This window comes from Peromyscus californicus, unplaced genomic scaffold (assembly GCF_007827085.1).
Source record: "Peromyscus californicus insignis strain IS unplaced genomic scaffold, ASM782708v3 Scaffold_6__1_contigs__length_162567912, whole genome shotgun sequence".
Classification (NCBI taxonomy): domain Eukaryota; kingdom Metazoa; phylum Chordata; class Mammalia; order Rodentia; family Cricetidae; genus Peromyscus; species Peromyscus californicus.
Genome location: NW_026294584.1, coordinates 480199 through 498493, shown reverse-complemented (window position 1 = coordinate 498493; position 18295 = coordinate 480199). Strand labels below are relative to the sequence as shown.

Genomic DNA, 18295 nt, shown 5'->3' with positions numbered 1-18295 from the left:
TGAGTTCAAGGCCAGCCTGGTCTACAAAGTGAGTTCCAGGAAAGGCACAAAACTACACAGAGAAACCCTGTCTTGGAAAACGGGGGGGTGGGGGGGTGGGGGTGGTGGTGGTGGGGGGGGGGTGGTGGTGGTGGTGGTGGTGGTGGTGGTGGGGGGTGGGGTGGGGTGGGGGTGGGGGTGTATGATTAAATCACAGGCTCTTTATCTTTCAAAACTGGATCTGAAGAACAGTGTTTCTGAAGGCTATAGGAAGCTTTTGAGGGAGGGATAAAGACCATTTATCAGGAGAAATGCTACACAGTATTTGTTCCCCGCTCCTACAGTCCTTGTTCTCCCAGCCAGCCCTTCCATCTATACCAGCTATCCTCTACCCTATCAACACATATAGAAACAGACCATGGAGACCCAGATAGACAGCCCCAGGTCTCCTATCTGTACTCCTACCTGCAGTACTTTACCTGAGAACAACAGTGAAGTGATTTCCTTGAAGCTCTCCCAATTTCAGAGGAGTTTTCTGATAGCTGAAATTACCCAACTTGAAGTTCATCAAGCACTTATTCAGGTGGGCGAGTCTTTGTGCACTTATTCTTTAAAGAAAACAGGAGCAGAGAAAGGATCGTGAGATCCTGCAGAAAACAAGGGCACACCAAGGCTGTGACCATTAGAAAGACTGCAGAAGGTAACAAGGTGCACTTGTCCTTCCCCCTTGAATTACTCTTGTGCATAACAGTACTGGAACAATGGGGCTTAAACACCAATGGAAACATAAGATGTACAGGATGCTACTTTCTGTGCACAGAGGGTAACAAAGGGGATGGTGGCAGACAGCAATCCCACAGGACTGTAGAGAGTGGTCTCTAACATTTAAGAAAAGATTAGCCATAATTGGGCCAGTAAGAAAAATATTGTAAACTCATAACTAAAAGACAACCTTAGAAAACACAAAAATAATAAGAAAGAAAATTAATTGGTTCATCCCTTGAAAAAAGTATTAGGTCTCTGTATTTCCTCATTCTTTTAAAAAACACATTGAAGATGTGTATAGCTAGAATCATACAAACCTGTGTCCTGCTATCATTGTACACAAGTGTTCCCATGCTGTTACGATTGTTTCATTAGAAAGTGTTTGTCTTCCTCAACAGGAAATCTATGTAGAAAAGCAAATACTATACTGAAAAGTCTTTGCTCTTTCTTTATCCCCATAACTCTCCCCACTTGCAGTTGATGTTAACACTTTCTTTCTTTTTAAATATTTATTTTTAATTATGTGTAAGTGTGTTTGTATGTGTAAATAAATGCAGGTACTCCTGAGGGCAGAGTCATTGGATCTCCCTAGAGCCAGAGTTACAGGAGATCAAAAATTACCCAATGTGGGTGCTGGCAATCAAACTCAGGTCCACTGCAAGAGCAGTATACATTCTTTACTGCTGAACTGTCTCTCTAGCCTCTTGGCCTGGAAAGTTTTGAAGTAAGATTGAGATTAATACAACTCTCTCAAGAAAAGATGTTCATTTCAGAAGGTTTCATGTTAAGGGGCTGTTCTTGATATATTAAAATTTTGAAAATGCTCATTTTTATTTTTATTTTGAAAATATATAAGGGAGGCTGGAGTGATGGTTCAGCATGTAAGAGCACTTGCTGTTCTTACAGAGGACCTGGGTTTGATTCCCAGCATCCACATGGTGTTTTATAACCACCTGTAACTCTCATTCTATATCTGAAGCTCTCTTCTGACATCCACAGGCACCAAACCTGCACATGGTGCATATGTAGGCAAAATACTCATACATAAAACAAGATGAATCTAAGCAAACAAATAAACAAAACCCCCCAAAATCCTGTAAAGGCCATAGAGAGGCCATCCTGGTCTATACAGCCAGTCCTGGTCAGCCAAGGTTACATAGTGAGATCCTCCCTAAAGACAAATAAACAACATCCAAAACCAAAAAGATACTTTCCAAAGTACAATATAAAGATCAAAGGTACTTGCCAGTGTTCTCACCCCCACCCCCCAATGCCAGTCACTTTATATTTTCACCTTGAATGCTTCCATATGTATCTTTGGATTTTCTTGAATACAAGATGAACTTTAGGTCCCTTTTTTCTACCATCTGGGCTCCAAGAATCCAATTTATTTATTTAACTATTAATTGTCTTTAAGATTCTCTCTAATTTGGGTCATGAACTAGTTGTTTTCAATTTTCAATTATTAGAAACAATGCCATGGGCTGGAGAGATGGCTCAGCGGTTAAGTGGTTAAGATGGCTGCTCTTCCAGAGGTCCAGAGTTCAATTCCCAGCAACCTCACGGTGGCTCACAACCATCTACAATGAGACCTGGTGCAGCAGACAGAACATTGTATACATAATAAATCTAAAAAAAAAAAAAAAAAAAGAAAGAAAGAAAGAAAGAAAAAAGAAACAATGCCACATAACACATCACGGTGCCTAAGAATATGGTTTTAATTTTTCCTATGTCCATGTTTCCTTTGAAAAGACAGCTACTTTGTCCTGTAGCAAAGGCAAGGTGTTGAGGTTGGCTTGAGTCTGCCAGTGGCTTCCAGTATATTTACGTTTATGTGTACATATTGTATATTTATGTGTACATGTGTGTACATGTGTATATTTATGTCTATGAATATAGGGCTGGGGAGGTCTAGGTGTGGACCTCAGCAACTGAGAGGCTGAATTCTGTCCCAAAGTTCTAAATCATGGAACTGTTCTACAGGCCTCTCAAGTCCTATCACATGGGGAAAACTAATTGGGCAATCTTGGTCTACACACACACACACACACACACACACACACACACACACAAGTGAAGCTATGTAAATTTTTAGAATTCACCTATATAGAGCCAGAGACACAGCTCAGCAATTAAGAGCACTTGTTGCTCTTCCACAACCTGAGTTTGTTTCTCAGTACCCACACTAGGCTGCAACTCTCTGGGCAGTGGTGGCGCACGCCTTTAATCCCAGCACTCAGGAGGCAGAGCGAGGAGGATCTTTGTGAGTTCAAGGCCAGTCTTGTCTACAGAGTGAGATCCAGGACAGGCACCAAAACTACACGGAGATACTCTGTCTCAAAAAACAAAAAAAACCCCTATGGTGATTTTTTTTTTTTTTTTTTTTTTTTTTTGGTTTTTTCGAGACAGGGTTTCTCTGTGTAGCTTTGCGCCTTTCCTGGAACTCGCTTTGGAGACCAGGCTGGCCTCGAACTCACAGAGATCCGCCTGGCTCTGCCTCCCGAGTGCTGGGATTAAAGGCGTGCGCCGCCGCCGCCGCCGCCGCCGCCGCCGCCGCCGCCGCCGCCGCCGCCGCCGCCGCCGCCGCCGCCGCCGCCACCGCCACCACCACCGCCCGGCCCTATGGTGAGATTTTATTTGTACTGAAATGTGATTTTATTTGTAGCCATAGCAGAAGCTGGGCGGTGGTGGCACACACCTTTAATCCCAGCACTTGGGAAGCAGAGCTAGGCAGATCTCTGTGTGTTCAAAGATACAGCCAGCATGGGGACACACGCCTTTAATCTCAATACCAACCATAGAAGACCTGGAGGTCTGTACAGACAGGCAGTGACGAGGAGGTCATGCGGTTGGGTTTACAACCAATGAGAAGGCAGAACAGAAAGTCAATGAAAAGGACAAACACACAGGAAGTAGGTCTCTTGCTGAGAGGAGAGATAGCAGCGGCAGTGAAGGGTAAGAAAGGGTTTTTAGCTCTTAGCTATTGCTCTGACCTCTTGGGCTTTTAACTCTGCAATTGGTTCTGTGTTTCTTATTTAATAAGATGGTTACATCTACAAACCTCCAAAACCAAAAAAACCCTTCTAGCTCTAGGGAATCTGACGCCATCTTCTGGCCTCTGAAGGTATCCCCACACAGGCACACACACAATTAAAAATAAAACTTTATTTCACCTTGGGCTAGAGAGATGGCTCAATGGTTAAGAGCACTTGTTTGATGCTCTTAACCATTGTAGAGGACTCAGGTTTGATTCTCAACACCCACATAGTGGCTCAAAACCATCCATAACTTCAGTTCCAGAAGATTTGACCCCTCTTCTGACTTCCACAGGTACCAGGTATGCATATAGTGCACATACACAGAAGCTGATAAAACATTCATGCACATAAAAATAAAACACATTTTTTTTTAAAAAAAAATCACCTATATAACATCTGAGTTCCTGGAATTCTTTTTATTTCATTGCTGGGAATTGAGCTACGGCTTCATACATGCCAGACAAGCATTCTACCCTTAAGCTGTTCTTAGCTCTCCTGAAATTCTTTTCTTTTTCTTTTTCTTTTTCGAGACAGGGTTTCTTTGTGTAACAGCCCTGGCTGTCGTGGAACTCGCTCTGTAGACCAGGCTGGTCTTGAACTCACAGAGATCCCTCTGCCTTTGCTTCGTAGTACTGGGATTAAAGGCATGTGCTACCACCATCCTGCTCTCCTGAAATTCTTAATACTCTCTGAAGACAACCAACCCCTTGATGTACTCGACATCAGCCTGTTTATTTCATTTCATTTGTAAGGAAGCAGAATGACAAGCTTTTCATTGCTTAACACCCTCTTCCACTTTTGGTTAGTGCTGGGTACTAACCCCAGGGCTTCACACCTCCAGCCTTACTAAGTTAAAAAAAAAAAAAGTTGCCACTCCATTAATAGAAAAGGTAGAAGACAGCCATCAAAGTCAGGAAATTAATAAAACTTGTACACCCAGTTCTCCTATTTCCTGTGCCTGCATAGGACCTCATATAAACCAGGGCCACCTCAAGCAGGGGAGCAGGTGTGTTCCAGCAGCTAAGTCACAGCAGGCCCAGCAGAAAAAGGCCCTTGAATTGAGATGTAGAGGGAGAATGTTGAAAGTCAAAGGCATATATCACAAAGACTCCAAAAAAGCACATGGTCAGCATAAGTAGTGAGGACCAGCCGATGGAGCTCTTTAGTCAGTAGACACTCCTAGAGAAAGTGACAGTATTTCAGAGACAGGAGCAAAATAAAAAGTAAAATAAAAGTAAGCAAAAGCAAAAGACAGGAGCAAAAAAGAACTAAGTTGTCAGCCTGGCTGACCTGGCGACCTCTGGAGACTGCTTCTTGTTAGTGCCAGAAAAGAGCCTGACTTTTCTGTCCTTTTCTGTCTCTCTCCTTCCTTCCTTCCTTCCTTCCTTCCTTCCTTCCTTCCTTCCTTCCTTCCTTCCTTCCTTCCCTCCCTCCCTCCCTCCCTCCCTCCCTCCCTCCCTCCCTCCCTCCCTCCCTCCCTCCCTCCCTCCCTCCCCTCCCTCCTTCCTTCCTTCCTTCCTTCCTTCCTTCCTTGCTGGTCTCATAGAAATCTGACTGCCTTGCCTCCCGAGCATGTGTTCCTGTGTGTGTGTGTGTGTGTGTGTATGCTGGGGGGAAGAGGGGAAAGATTAAAGGTGAGTGCCAGGCCTTCTCCTTCTTTAAAAACATAAAATTCATCATTTTATCTGTTTTCAGGGTTTTTAGTATATACTTACAATGTGTGCAGTGTGTCTCCATCACCTGAAAAAAGAAACCTCATCCACTCAGCACTGACTCCATGTCCTCTAGCCTTCCCTGTAGTCCCTGTAATTTTACTGTACTTTTTGTTTACATATTTCCCCATTTTGAACATTTCATGTAAATAAAAAAGAAATCAAATAGTGATTTTTTTTAATGCCCAACTACTTAGTGTAATTTTTCTTTTCTTTTTTTTAATGTCAGGGTCTCCCTGTGTAGCCCAGATTGGCTTCAAATTTGCTATTCTCCTGTTTCAATCTATAGAGTGTTAGGATTACTGGCCTGTGCCAGTATGCCCAACAATGCAACACTCTTAAGGCTTATTATGCTAAGATATACTGGTATTTCACTTTTTTTATATTGAATAATCTCTTCCCTGAATACACAATGGATAGCCATTTCTGCATCCATCCAGCAAAAGCCCAGAGCTACATTTAGTTCTTGAAGGTGAAGGTGCTCATTGGCAATACTGTTCACCAATTTTGATGACTGCAGATCAAGTACTTTTGGTTGTAAATTCATGTGACAATCTTGTTTTTAAGCAATAAGGGCCAACAAACCAACCTGCTACACAGAAGCCTTTAAAAACAAAGTCAGAGAAATCCTGGCCCAAGCTCAGACAGGAGACTGGCAGGAACAGGCAGGAAAAGAAGCAAGTCCTTCTGAATGAGACAGTTTGGGATCCTGTTGAAATGACCAAGTAGCTCAGAGTTGCAAGAAGCTGAACAGAAATGCTGCTTATCCCAGGACTGATCAACCCAGCAATAATTAAAATCCCTGTGTGGCAGAATGGATTTATCCTGTCCACCAATTCTCACAGGAAAGGCCAATCTGCCTACCACACGGATCCATTAAGCAAACGAAGGGTGTAGTCTGTATCCAAGAGGTAAGTGCAAAGTGCTTTCAAAAGGGCAGCATTGAGATGGTCTGCTGCAGTTCCTCAAAGTCAACAGGAAAATGAGAACAAGGTCTGAGGGCAGAGCAGTATCCTGGTCAAGCCTGACCCCTGCTGGCTGATGAAGTGCCTCAGGTTTTAAATTATGTTTTTAACCCAAAATGTTTTTAACCCTCAAATTAGCACACACACCCCAAGTTCAAAACAAAGCAACATCTTCACACCCCCCCAGTAAACGTGATGGAGAGGTACCCTATGACAATGTGCCACTGCCTCAGGCCAAGGAAGAGAAGGACTGGAATTCAGCCAGTTGTAACATGGTCCTCAACATAAGCTGTGTGTCCTTCAGCATCTGTATCCTGCCCTCCTCAGCCACTCTCTTTCCTTGCCTTCCTTTTCCCTTTCTCCTTTCCTCCCTCTCCTCCTTCCTTAATAAGTCTTAATCTACTTTTATTGTGTTTGTCCTGTCTTTTTCCCTTTTTAAGTTTAGCATACAAAGTGATTGAGTTTCCTTATATCATTTTCATACATATGTATTGTTTTATTTTGTTTTCATTCATCCCTTCCACCTTCTCTCCTGCCCCATTCTTGATGATTCCAAATCTTCTCAAAAACAGTCCCCATCAAAAAACAAAACCAAAAACAGTCCCCATCTTTTGCCATACATATTCCTTTACACTCTTTTTTTCTCTCTTCCCTCTTGAGATCTCTTCTTCCCCTCCCATGACACCCCCCCACCACCACCAATACACTTAAAACCGAGTCTGCATATGGGGGAGGGGTGTAGTACTTGTCTTTCTGAGTCTCAGTGGTTTTGCTTAACCTAATGCTCTTCTGTAGTATCTATTTACCAAAAAAAATAACAAATGCCCCAGAAATTTGTCTTTCTTATATGGATGTTATGCTATCTCTTCTGTATGATTCCAATTTCAGCATATATGCCGCTGAAGTGAGTACAAAGAAAGCTTTATTTCTTGCTACATGCCCACAAAACTGCTTACCAGGTAGTAAATGTGTTGTGTTTCATAAGTCCTTCTAATATCTCCATAAGCTATTTCATTGGTTTGGAAATAACAACTTAAGTCCTCCCAGGCCGCAAGAAACATTTCATCCTTCTAGAATCAAGGCCATTAGTTCTCTACCAGAGGCAACACTGCCCTGGTACATCTGACAAGTCTGGAGATGGTTTTAATTTTCACAACTGTATGAGCAGCAGGGACTTATTACGAGCTTGTTGTATGGAAAGGACAGGGATCAGGGAGGCTGCTAAATATCTTATAATGAACAGGACCAGTTACCACAACAGAGACTTTCCCAGGTGAAAAAGCACATAGTGCAGAGATGAGATGCCCTCATTTATATTAAAACCATAGCATCCTATTATCTGTTCTAACTTTCCCTGACTGCCTTTATAGTAAGTCCCAGGTTTACAGTCAAGACTCACTAAGGCATACCCCTAGTTCAGTTCTCATCTCACTCTAGCAGGGTTCTACTTATCTGTCTGTCCTGTTCTATTACTTTTTCAAAAGCAGAGACCATCTTTTTCATCTGCATGTCTGTTATAAACAAAATATCTTATTCACTGTTTTGTACGTGAATATTAAAGAATACATGTTGATATTTAATAAACAAGAGAGAAAGGTGCACTTATTCTCTCTTTTTTAAATGTGCACTAGTGTTTTGCTTGCATGTATGTCTGTGTGAGGATGTCAGGTCCCCTGGAACTGGAGTTACAGACAGTTGTGAGTTGCCATGTGAGTGCTGGGAATTGAATCCAGGTTCTCTGGAACAGAAGCCAGTGCTCTTAATCACTGAGCCATCTCTCCAGCCCCAGCGCACTTATTCTTTTGGCTATATCACAAACAGCTTTTTAAAATTACTCAGAAAATACACGTTTGAAAAGATTAAGAAACAGAGATTCATGGTGAAAAAATGAAGTAGAAAAATAATATTTACAAAAATGTAGAAGCTGGGCTGGCAAGATGACTCAGCAGAAAGAGGCATCTGCTGCCAGCCTGAGTCCAGTCCAAGGGACCCACACAGTGTAGGAGAGAACTTACTGTCTCCATTTGTACTTTGACCTCCACTAACGTGCTGTGGTGTGTGTATAGATATGTACATACACACACATACAAAATAATACATAAATAAATAAATGCAATAAAGATGTCTAAAAAATTTTTAAGGCAGAGACATCGTATACAATTGAAAGCAGTAAATTTTGTAAAGCAAGCCTGAGGCTCTGAAGGTGTGCGAGGACCTCTGCAGTGTCAATCTGGGGAGGAGCTCTACTTACTTGAGGACAGCAATCTCCTGCACTGTGATGGCCCTTTTGTCTTTGGTTCCCATATATGAGAATATGTTTGGTTTTACCCTGGTGAGACAGAAACAAAGTATTCTGAAATTAACATACGTTAACCAAAGCACATTCCTAATAACTTGTTTCAAAATACATGTACTAACATACTAGGAGAATAAGGAGAAACTTTAATTAAGATTTTATTGAGGAAAATTTAAATGAACATGCAAATTAAAGCAGCAAAAGCTGCCTTCTTAGCAGGGCTTGATTTCAAGCCTTGGTGGCTGTCAAGGAATCACTTGGTTTTCAGACTTGGCTAACCAGTAACAAAAAACAAAAGCTACACACTTCTACAGTCAGAAACAATTTGTTAAGTTACATAAAACTGTGACAATAAATGGGAAAATATTCTAGAGATACAATGTAGCGCTCTGAACATTTCCTATCTTTAGTTTTCAAGAAGTCACAGTAATGTGATTTTGACCTTAAATATATCTATAACTCTGCATTAAAAAAAAAAAAAGCCAAATGCTAAAACAGGGATCTGGATAGCTCTTTTTTTTTCTTGTGTTTTTAAGACAGGGTTTCTCTGTGTAACCCTGGTGTCCTAGAACTCGATCTGTAGACCAGGCTGGACTCAAACTTACAGAGGTCCACCTGCCTCTGCCTCCCAAGTGCTGGCATTAAAGGTGTGTGCCACCCCAACCCAGCTGGTTAGATAGTTCTGATATAAAAATATACAAAGTTCCATAGAAGAATATTTACATAGTTCCAGAAATCCCAACTGTACATCCCAGAGGAACCATGTCCACCTGTCAACATCCTTAGGAGGACTATCTAGTCTCCTGAAAATGAAGCATGGTCAAGATACCATAGACTCTTTTTTTTCTGGAAGTTAGTAAAAAAAGTGAAATCATATTTAATTAGGTGTGGTATTCAGGGCTAACCTGTGTTTTCCTCAAACTCCTAAGTAGAAGCCTTGACTCCCAGCATCTCATGACTCCCAGCATCTCATAATATAATATTTGGAAACAAGGCCTTTAAAGAGATGACCAGGTTAGAATGTAGCTTCTTGGTGGACTCTTCATAGGGAGTTCCAGGAAAGACAGGGCTAGAGACCCTGTCTGAAAAACAAAGAAACAAAAAGAAAAAAGAAAACAAAAGAAAATAAACTACGGCTGGAGAGATGGCTCAGAGGTTAAGAGCACTGGCTACTCTTCCAAAGGTCCTGAGTTCAATTCCCAGCAACTACATGGTGGCTCACAACCATCTGTAATGAGATCTGGTGCCCTCTTCTGGCCTGCAGGGATGTGTGCAGGGAGAACACTGTGTTCATAAAAAAATAAATAAATCTTTAAAAAAAAAAAAAGAAAAGAAACTGCATATTCTGATCTTGGAACTTCCAGGCTACAGAACTAGGAAAGAATTATTACTTTTGCTACTTAGGTCATTTAGTGGTGTTTTGTTTTGCTCATCTGGAAAACATATACACTGTATAACCATGTTTAAACTGAGTTAAATTTCCATAGAATACAAATTTTCTGTGGTATCCACAGACATTTCTTTTCAAAATTTATTTTTTTTAATTTTATGTGTATGAGTGTTTGCTTGCATATATTTATATATGTACCACAAGCATACCTCGTGCCCCTGGAGACCAGAAAAAGGTGTCAGATCCCTTGGAACTAGAGGAAATCTGGATGCTATAGAAGAGCAACCAGTGGTCTTAACTGCTGAGTCATCTCTTCCTATCTACTAAAACCACAAACACAAAAAAATCATGGCATTCACCTACCCTCCGAACCTACGATCTTTGCTGTATTTTCATCCCTTTGCTCAAATTTCATTTTTCCCTGGCTGTACTGGGAACTCTTAATTGTATGTGAATTATTTATTACCCTGTCTTGAATTATTAGCATGGGGGTAAAAAGTTTTTTGATCTATTTCCCACAAACATTCCCATTAGGAAGCACATTTGGCACTTGCTGATCTCTGATTCCTGCTTTTTTCCCCACTGGCATAGAAAGAGAGAACACATTCCTATTTTACTGATTTTGTGTAAGAACAAGAATGAGACACTAACCGTAAATATTTGGACAATACATTGATGGCATCCATGGTGTCTTTGTTTTCCTTGTATAGAACAAAGTGGCAGTAGCTTCCCCGAGATTTTGGCCAAGAATGTTTTCTTGGATCTTAAAAACAAAAAATTTAAATGTCATATATACCATAGTAAATTAAAAAAAAAAAGAAAAGAAACTCTATGGAGATCATTTTTTAAATATAGAACCATTCAGTGGCCAATCAGATGCAGCCTAACAGGAAGCATAAATAGCTGTATGAGTCATACATACTAAACTTTCTGTAACTGGATACTAAAACACTATCTGTCTACATTTAAAATCAAAAACAAAGTGTAAGTGGTATAGAAAATGAGTAGGACTAAGCAGCCATCTTCCTTCAGCAGATACATGGAACCCACAGTGCTGTGAGGGTTACTGGATCAGCACACATCAGGACCAAGGGGCCCTATAGCTACATTCAAGAGGAAAGAACTGTTACAACAGACCCTATCATTCACACATTGTAGCACAGATGGAGACAGGGTTTGTAAGGACTTGTTTTAATGACTTTGTAAATTTCCCAAAGGCCATTTCTACCACAGAAGTTTAGCTAATATCTACAAATGGTCTATAGATATCTACATGAGAGAGTAGCTGGCATTCAAAGCCTGATTCTTATAGTGTCAGTGTGTACGAAAACTTAAGCCATGTTAAATGCTACCTTCTGAGTTAGTGTACCATGACTGCTCAACTCTTTGGGGATAGATACAGTCTATGACTTGGGATACTCTGTTAAAACTTTTCTTTTAATTGAATACTTCAATTATATTACAATCTAGAAACACATTTTAAACAAGATTTAGATTAAAAATGCTCAGAGTAAAGAAATTAGGACTCTGAAAAAAATAAGCTACAGCTACAATTTGCAGATCCTGCAAATATCCATGAGTCCTATATGACACAGAGGTAGGCTGTTTTTCAAGGAGCATATCTGGTTTCACTGACATAAAAACTCCATGAAAGAAAAATTATGAAAAAGTATTTTGCACAATCAACTAGAAAGAATCCTCTTGTTTTGAAAACTGTTCTTAAAAAAGTCTTTTCACACAAACTTAGGAATCTTCAGAGGCTTCTTCTTCCTGGAACTGAAGGTAACCGGTCATCTGGCTTTGTCAAGCGCAAGCACTTCTTGATAACAGGTTAGTGATTTCATGTACGATGTAAAGAACCATCAAGCAATGTAGAGAAGTAGTAACCCACCTCAGAAAACCATCACAGTATGTATATGCCTAGAAAATCAATTTCCTTCTTGATGAATGTGAGTTTTCTGTCATGTATAGAAAAATATAGCTCTTGGTGTGAAGTTCTTACAATTTCCTTAGGGCTGTGAATGGAAATATCTTTTTCGTTTTTTTCTTCCAGATCATTACCACTTAAGCAAAGTTATATGTACTCAGCACTTATGACAACATTGGTATTTCATCTTGTCTACACGAAATACCAATCACTCTTACCTGCTGCAGTTCTGACCTCTGTCCAGATGCACAGCATAAAGAGCACAAGAGAGCAATGTTTAATTTATAATACTGTTAAAGTGCTTTAGAGGTGAACATGCACATGATCGCATGGTAAGGGCATACTGAAGACTTCTACAGCACTTGGTAATTATGTGGTAGGTCAACAGTCATTGAGACATCAACAATAGGATGTTGTAGAGGCAAACAGTGAACAAATAGGAAAACTCCCCTCTAGGCACAGCCTTCTTGTCTCATTATCTTCACAATGGGCATGTCAGTTCATCCTCTAAGCTGTGTCTGTACCCATGGGATATAGCAAATTCTCATGACTAGAACTGAATGCTGCTTCTTTAATAGACGTTTTTTTTCATAAATATATCAAGACATGTTTGAAACACTGCGTGTGACTATTGTGATGAGAATACAACTGCTGTTTTGCTTCATGCCTTTTTTGGTGTGTGTTTTAGAAGTTTCCTGCATTGAAATGTAAAAATCTTTCAAATCAGCTAGGTGGTGGTGGCACACACCTTTAATCCTAGCACTTGGGAGGCAGAGGCAGGAGGATCTCTGTGAGTTTGAGGCCAGCCTGGTCTAGAGAGTGAGGTCCAGGACAGACAGGGCTGTTACACAGAGAAACCCTGTCTTGAAACAACAATCCCCATGTACCCACCAAAACAAAACAAAACAAAAACAAGAAAAACAAAACAACAACAACAACAAAAAACCCACAAAAAAACCTGAACGCTACTGAATGATTATTAGAGAACTTTTCTCTATCCACCAACTTACAGAAGGAAAGATTTAGGAGACATGTCCAATGAACACAATGCTCTGTCCTTCCTTTACCATCATCTTGAACAAGCTGTGTGAATTGAAGAGTTCTGAGAAATCTAGGGAGAACTAAGCCTGTGCTGGGTAGTAGTCAGGAAGTCATTTTGATCTTATTGAATGGTTTGGGATTTTAGTCCTCGTTTGGTAAGTAGATACTGAAGAATTTATGAACAAAATGAGATGTTATATTAATTTATTTTAAAATGCTCCCAAAAGGAAAAAAGTGTAAGGATGGGTGGGGGTATAATGGACTAAACAGAAACAACAGAATGTCGGTCATCTTGAAGGAGAAACAGAACTACCTTCTCTATCTGGGCACAGAGTTGAAAATGTCCACAATAAAAAGCTAAAATAGGGCTGGAGAAATGGCTCAGAGGTTAAGGGCACTGCTTGCTCTTCCAAAGGTCCTGAGTTCAATTCCCAGCAACCACATGATGGCTCACAACCATCTGTAATGAGATCTGGTGCCCTCTTTCTGGCCTGCAGGGATACATTATACATAATAAATAAATAAATCTTAAAAAAAAAAAAAAAAAGCTAAAATAATCAAGTATGACACAAGATGGTGAAGTGTGGCTATACATTTTAACTTCTGGTTTTTAGCAGTTACATGTAAGTACAAAGGCAAGAAATAAATACAGCCCCAAGACTGAAAACCTAAATGTTATCTTTCCTTAACAGAAACCAGGACAAACCAGTGAATTTGGCTCACAAGCATGTACTTCCTATTAGGAAACCCAAGCACAGAACATGAATTCAATGACCTCTGCAACAAACTAACAAACATAAATATTCACTTTCTAAGAATATTCAATATACAAGAGTACAACACTTGCACTGGAAATATTCTGAATAAGCAAAAACTAAAAACTCCAGCCTCTGAGAATACTATGTAATGTACACTTAGCTTTCAAGTTGAGTGAAGTTAGGATGACTTTCACCTATTTTTGAGGCACTCCAATTTATAACATATTTGCAAAGAATTCTAAGGCTGGTAATGCCCTTCCTATTTCAAGAAGTTTGGTTCTACCTTCAGAAGGTATGACATTGCAGTCCAGACCTACACAGAAGGAAACCAGTTAACAAGGGTAACCATGCCTCGAGGTTACAGTGAATAAGGAAGGAAAGATGTAGGTGGCTTGAGTTAGATGACATGATGGGGTGCATGTAGGACATTCTTTCTGCTTACTCAAGGTCCTCTTCATTAAAGCATCCCACATACCAACCTTTCAGCTTTCTCGGTATCCTGCTCCATCCACTGTCATCCCTGCTGTCCTGACACTTCCACTCTTACCCTTTCTCAGGCCCTTTCACTTCATATATAAATAAATTCATGGCTCTACTATCGTCAAAGTCAAGCAAGTTTCTTCTTCTCCTTACTATATTTTCCCCCTTTCTCTTTGCTTCACTGCTTAATTTAAAAAGCACTCTGTATATACTGCCTTCTGTTTCAACCTACGGTGTAAACTCATTTCCAGTCTCATCATTCTAATACCCAACTACTTAAGGAAACAGACATTAGTGATTCCTTGTGACAGGCAAATGTTTGAGTCCCTATCTCAAGTCTGGAGCACTTCCCACTGAGATCTCTGGGATTCTTTCCTTTGTGGAGTCTGTCCCAGGAAGTCTTTATGTCAGTGCCCCTTTCCTTGGTAGGCAGAGTCCCAGGACTAGAGACCTTGCCTGGGAATCATTTATTTCAAAAAGTACAAGAATTTGTATATATCATAAAATAGGTTTTTCCTCCCAGAGGCAGTAGCCCTTTTGGACTATGTAGCTTAGGTTAGCCATGAATTCACGATTCCTTTGCCTCTTGAGGACTGAGATGATAGAAATATGCTACCGTGGCCAGCCCCAGATTTCTTTTTTTAAGTTTGTGGTTAAAAACAAGTTCTTGAAAGCAGTTAGGATGTATATAATCTCAAAATATCAATGTATTTCCTGCTTGTACAATGTTGTAATAATTATATATCCCAAGCATGGTAAATTTTATATAATGTGTCCTTTTTAGACTGGTTTATCATAAAATGCCTGAGATTTAATGGCTGGTTATTTCTGATACTGGGTACTATGATTCAGAAGTTAACATGCCTATGTTTCACATAGCATATCTCTATTTGGGGAAAGTATAAGAATCCTGTAAATCTTGGCTGGGTGGTGGTGGTGCACACCTTTAATCCTAGCACTTGGGAGGCAGAGGCAGGCAGATCTCTGTGAGTTCAAGGCCAGTCTGTTCTACAAAGCAAGTTCTAAGACAGCCAGGGATACACATAGAAACACTGTCTCAACACCCCAAACACACAAAAAAAGAGATAAACAAAGAAAGAGCTCCTTTAAATTATCTACCAATTCATTAGCATCTTTCAAAGGCAAATGTTAAACTCTGTGGGTATACAATTACAGAAACCTGTGAGTTCCAGGACAACCAGGGCTACCCAGAGAAATCTTGCCTCAAAAAACCAGAAAAAAAAAATTGGATGTGGTGGTGGACAACTATAATCCCAGCACTTGAGAGGCAGAAGTGAGATCAGAAGGATCAGAAGTTCAAGGTCACTACATAGTGAGTTTGAGACCAGGCTGGGCTACATGACACTTTAAAACAAATAAATAAAAATAAAAAAGGAATGCTATAAATTTGCTTAATAATATATAATCCACAAATAACAACTTATACCAGTGTTTGACAGTGGATGAGCTTCAAAACATAAACTGCAAAGCTTTAAAGGCTATTATACTACGTCAAAATGTTAAGGGGCCCAGGAGAACACACTGTCATTGGCACTGGGCTCCATTTTCAGGGCCATGAATCAGCCTCCAGATATTTGTTCTCCCGATTTCTTGGTGACTTTTCCTTTAGGCCACTCTCAGCTTGGGGCAGGAGAATTGGATGAGAAAAGGCTGAATGCAGCCTCCCAAGTGACTGTCTCAGCTAGAGAACAACAGCCTTTGTGAGGAGGTGGAAGAAAACTTTGAGCCCAACTTTGACTACATGCCCTAACCCTCAAACCCAAGAGGTTCAGGTCTCTGGGAAAATGCCATTCCAATCTGCTTCTTTGAAAGAAAAACAGGGAGGAGGTGCTTTGTGTCACATAATTCATTTATAAAATCTTAAGAAAATTACACACACACACACACACACACACACACACACACACACACACACACACACACACAGAGAGAGAGAGAGAGAGAGAGAGAGAGAGAGAGAGAGAGAGAGAGAGAGAGAGAGAGAGATGGGTGTGGTGTCACAGACCTTTAATCTTAGCACCTGGGAGGCAGACAAGTGGACCTCTGAGTTTGAGACCAGAGAGATTTATATAGTGAGTTCAAAGCCAGCCAGGGCTACATAGTAAGACCCTGTCTCAAAAATACACAAAAAAGGTGGCTATGACATAAGTACAGAAAATCCAGATGTAAACAGAACAAGATGTGGCACTGTTACCTAAAGGAAAAGATGGGACAAACTATGAAGGCTACTTCCTCCTTACACAAAATATAGCATTACTTAAGAAATGAAGGTCATTTTCAAGAGGCAACTAATCAAAAAAAGTTTGTGCCTTTTAGAATCTGCATCTTCATGACCACACTAGCAGAATAAGAGCTTGCTTTTCTTCTCTGGAGAGTGGTTGTTGACCAAATACTGATCAACTGCAGCCTCCCCAAATGCATCCATGAGAAAATTAAGAGCCAATATGCCCATGATTGTATGTGATAAATCACCTTTTGTCCTTCATCTAGAATAAATAGTAACATACTGCCCTTGGAAAACTGAAAATACAGGAACACAGTCGCTGAAAATACTTCCCTTGGCACTGACTCCTTTGTGACCTTGGCTGACAGAGGGATGCTAAGATACTACTTTACACTGTGACCTAGACATTACAGAATCAAACAGCAACAGGTAGATCCTCCTGCCATTACAGGAAGGTGACATCAAGCCCAGCTTTGTTTTTTTTTTTTTTTTTTTTTTTTTTGTTTTTGTATCAGTAAAGAATTAGCCTCAGATCTCTACCTTTTCCTCTCCAACTACTCAAAGCTTCTTATTTCTGTTTGATTTTTTTTTTCAGGTGGTCAACCTTGCTTTTTTCTTAAGCCCTTTCATTTCATTGGAAGCATCATTACAAACATGGAGTCGTCATTCATATACTACACTCTCTCAAATTCATTTAGGGATACTGACAGTGTCCTAATGTGTTCAAGTGTCTTATGACATCATTCTGTGGGTTTGCTGTGACACATGTACTTTGAAATAACTGACTGCTAACAGGGGAGAACTTGAGACATGTAGCACCAGATACTGATAGGGGAGGAGAATGAAGAATAACTGTCTTCTGTTATAATTTTCATGGAAAATGTAAGTACTGATTTGATGGGAAAAACAAGAAATATCTAATTTTTCTTAGGGTCAGAGACAAATAGGAATTCTCATAGTTGTATAAAACATGAGAACATAAACATCAAAGTGACTGACAATGTATTCACCTTGACCAAACAATAAAAAACAAAAGACAGACTCAGATGAAGAGTCAACTTCTTAAAACCCCATGTTTTATGTATGTGAGTCAAGATACCCATGTTTGGGAAGCAGAACAGGAAATATGCCTCTGGAAGGGGAGGTCGGCATTTCTGTTCATCTGAATATTTCTTCTTTCTTTAAGAAAACACCGTGAGGGGCTGGAGAGATGGCTCAGAAGGTTAAGAGCACTGCCTGTTCTTCCAGAAGTCCTGAGTTCAATTCCCAGCAACCACATGGTGGTTTACAAGTATCTATAATGAGATCTGATCCCTCTGGCATGCACGCAGATAGAACGCTGTATACCTAATAAGTAAACAAATATTAAAAAAAAAAAAAAAAACACCACACAGTGAGCAATAATCTTTCCACTTTCTTCTCAAACTGGCAGTCAGCCCACGGTGGTCTTCACTGAACAGGAGTCTCTCAGGCGCCACTATAATTTTTGTAAATCTTCACTCACATACAAGGCTGAATGCCTACCAGACAGTGCAGGATTGTTCTACATTTAAAATGACTATTGACCCTCTGAAAGAGTGACATGACCCTCTCTGTACAATGTCAAGGCAGCCCATGATGTGACTAGGCAAGGCAAGGAAGTGGGAGGTGGGAGTGGGAGGTCCTGCCCCTCCTGCTTTCCTGAAACGAGAAAGAGGGC

General features: G+C 40.4%; 1 protein-coding gene across 2 annotated transcripts in view; it reads right to left on the bottom strand.

Moving 5' to 3' along the window:
* Pus7 (pseudouridine synthase 7) overlaps nt 1-18295 on the bottom strand; it is a 47210-nt gene that overhangs the window by 15424 nt on the left and 13491 nt on the right. The window contains exons 6-9 of one of the 2 annotated variants that reach the window (XM_052720325.1): nt 12291-12308; nt 10797-10908; nt 8711-8788; nt 459-587 (exon numbers count right to left, since the gene is read on the bottom strand). In XM_052720325.1, coding sequence (XP_052576285.1) covers nt 459-587; nt 8711-8788; nt 10797-10908; nt 12291-12308 — 337 coding nt within the window. The remainder of the gene's footprint in view (nt 1-458; nt 588-8710; nt 8789-10796; nt 10909-12290; nt 12309-18295) is intronic. The other variant, XM_052720326.1, reaches the window with a different exon arrangement.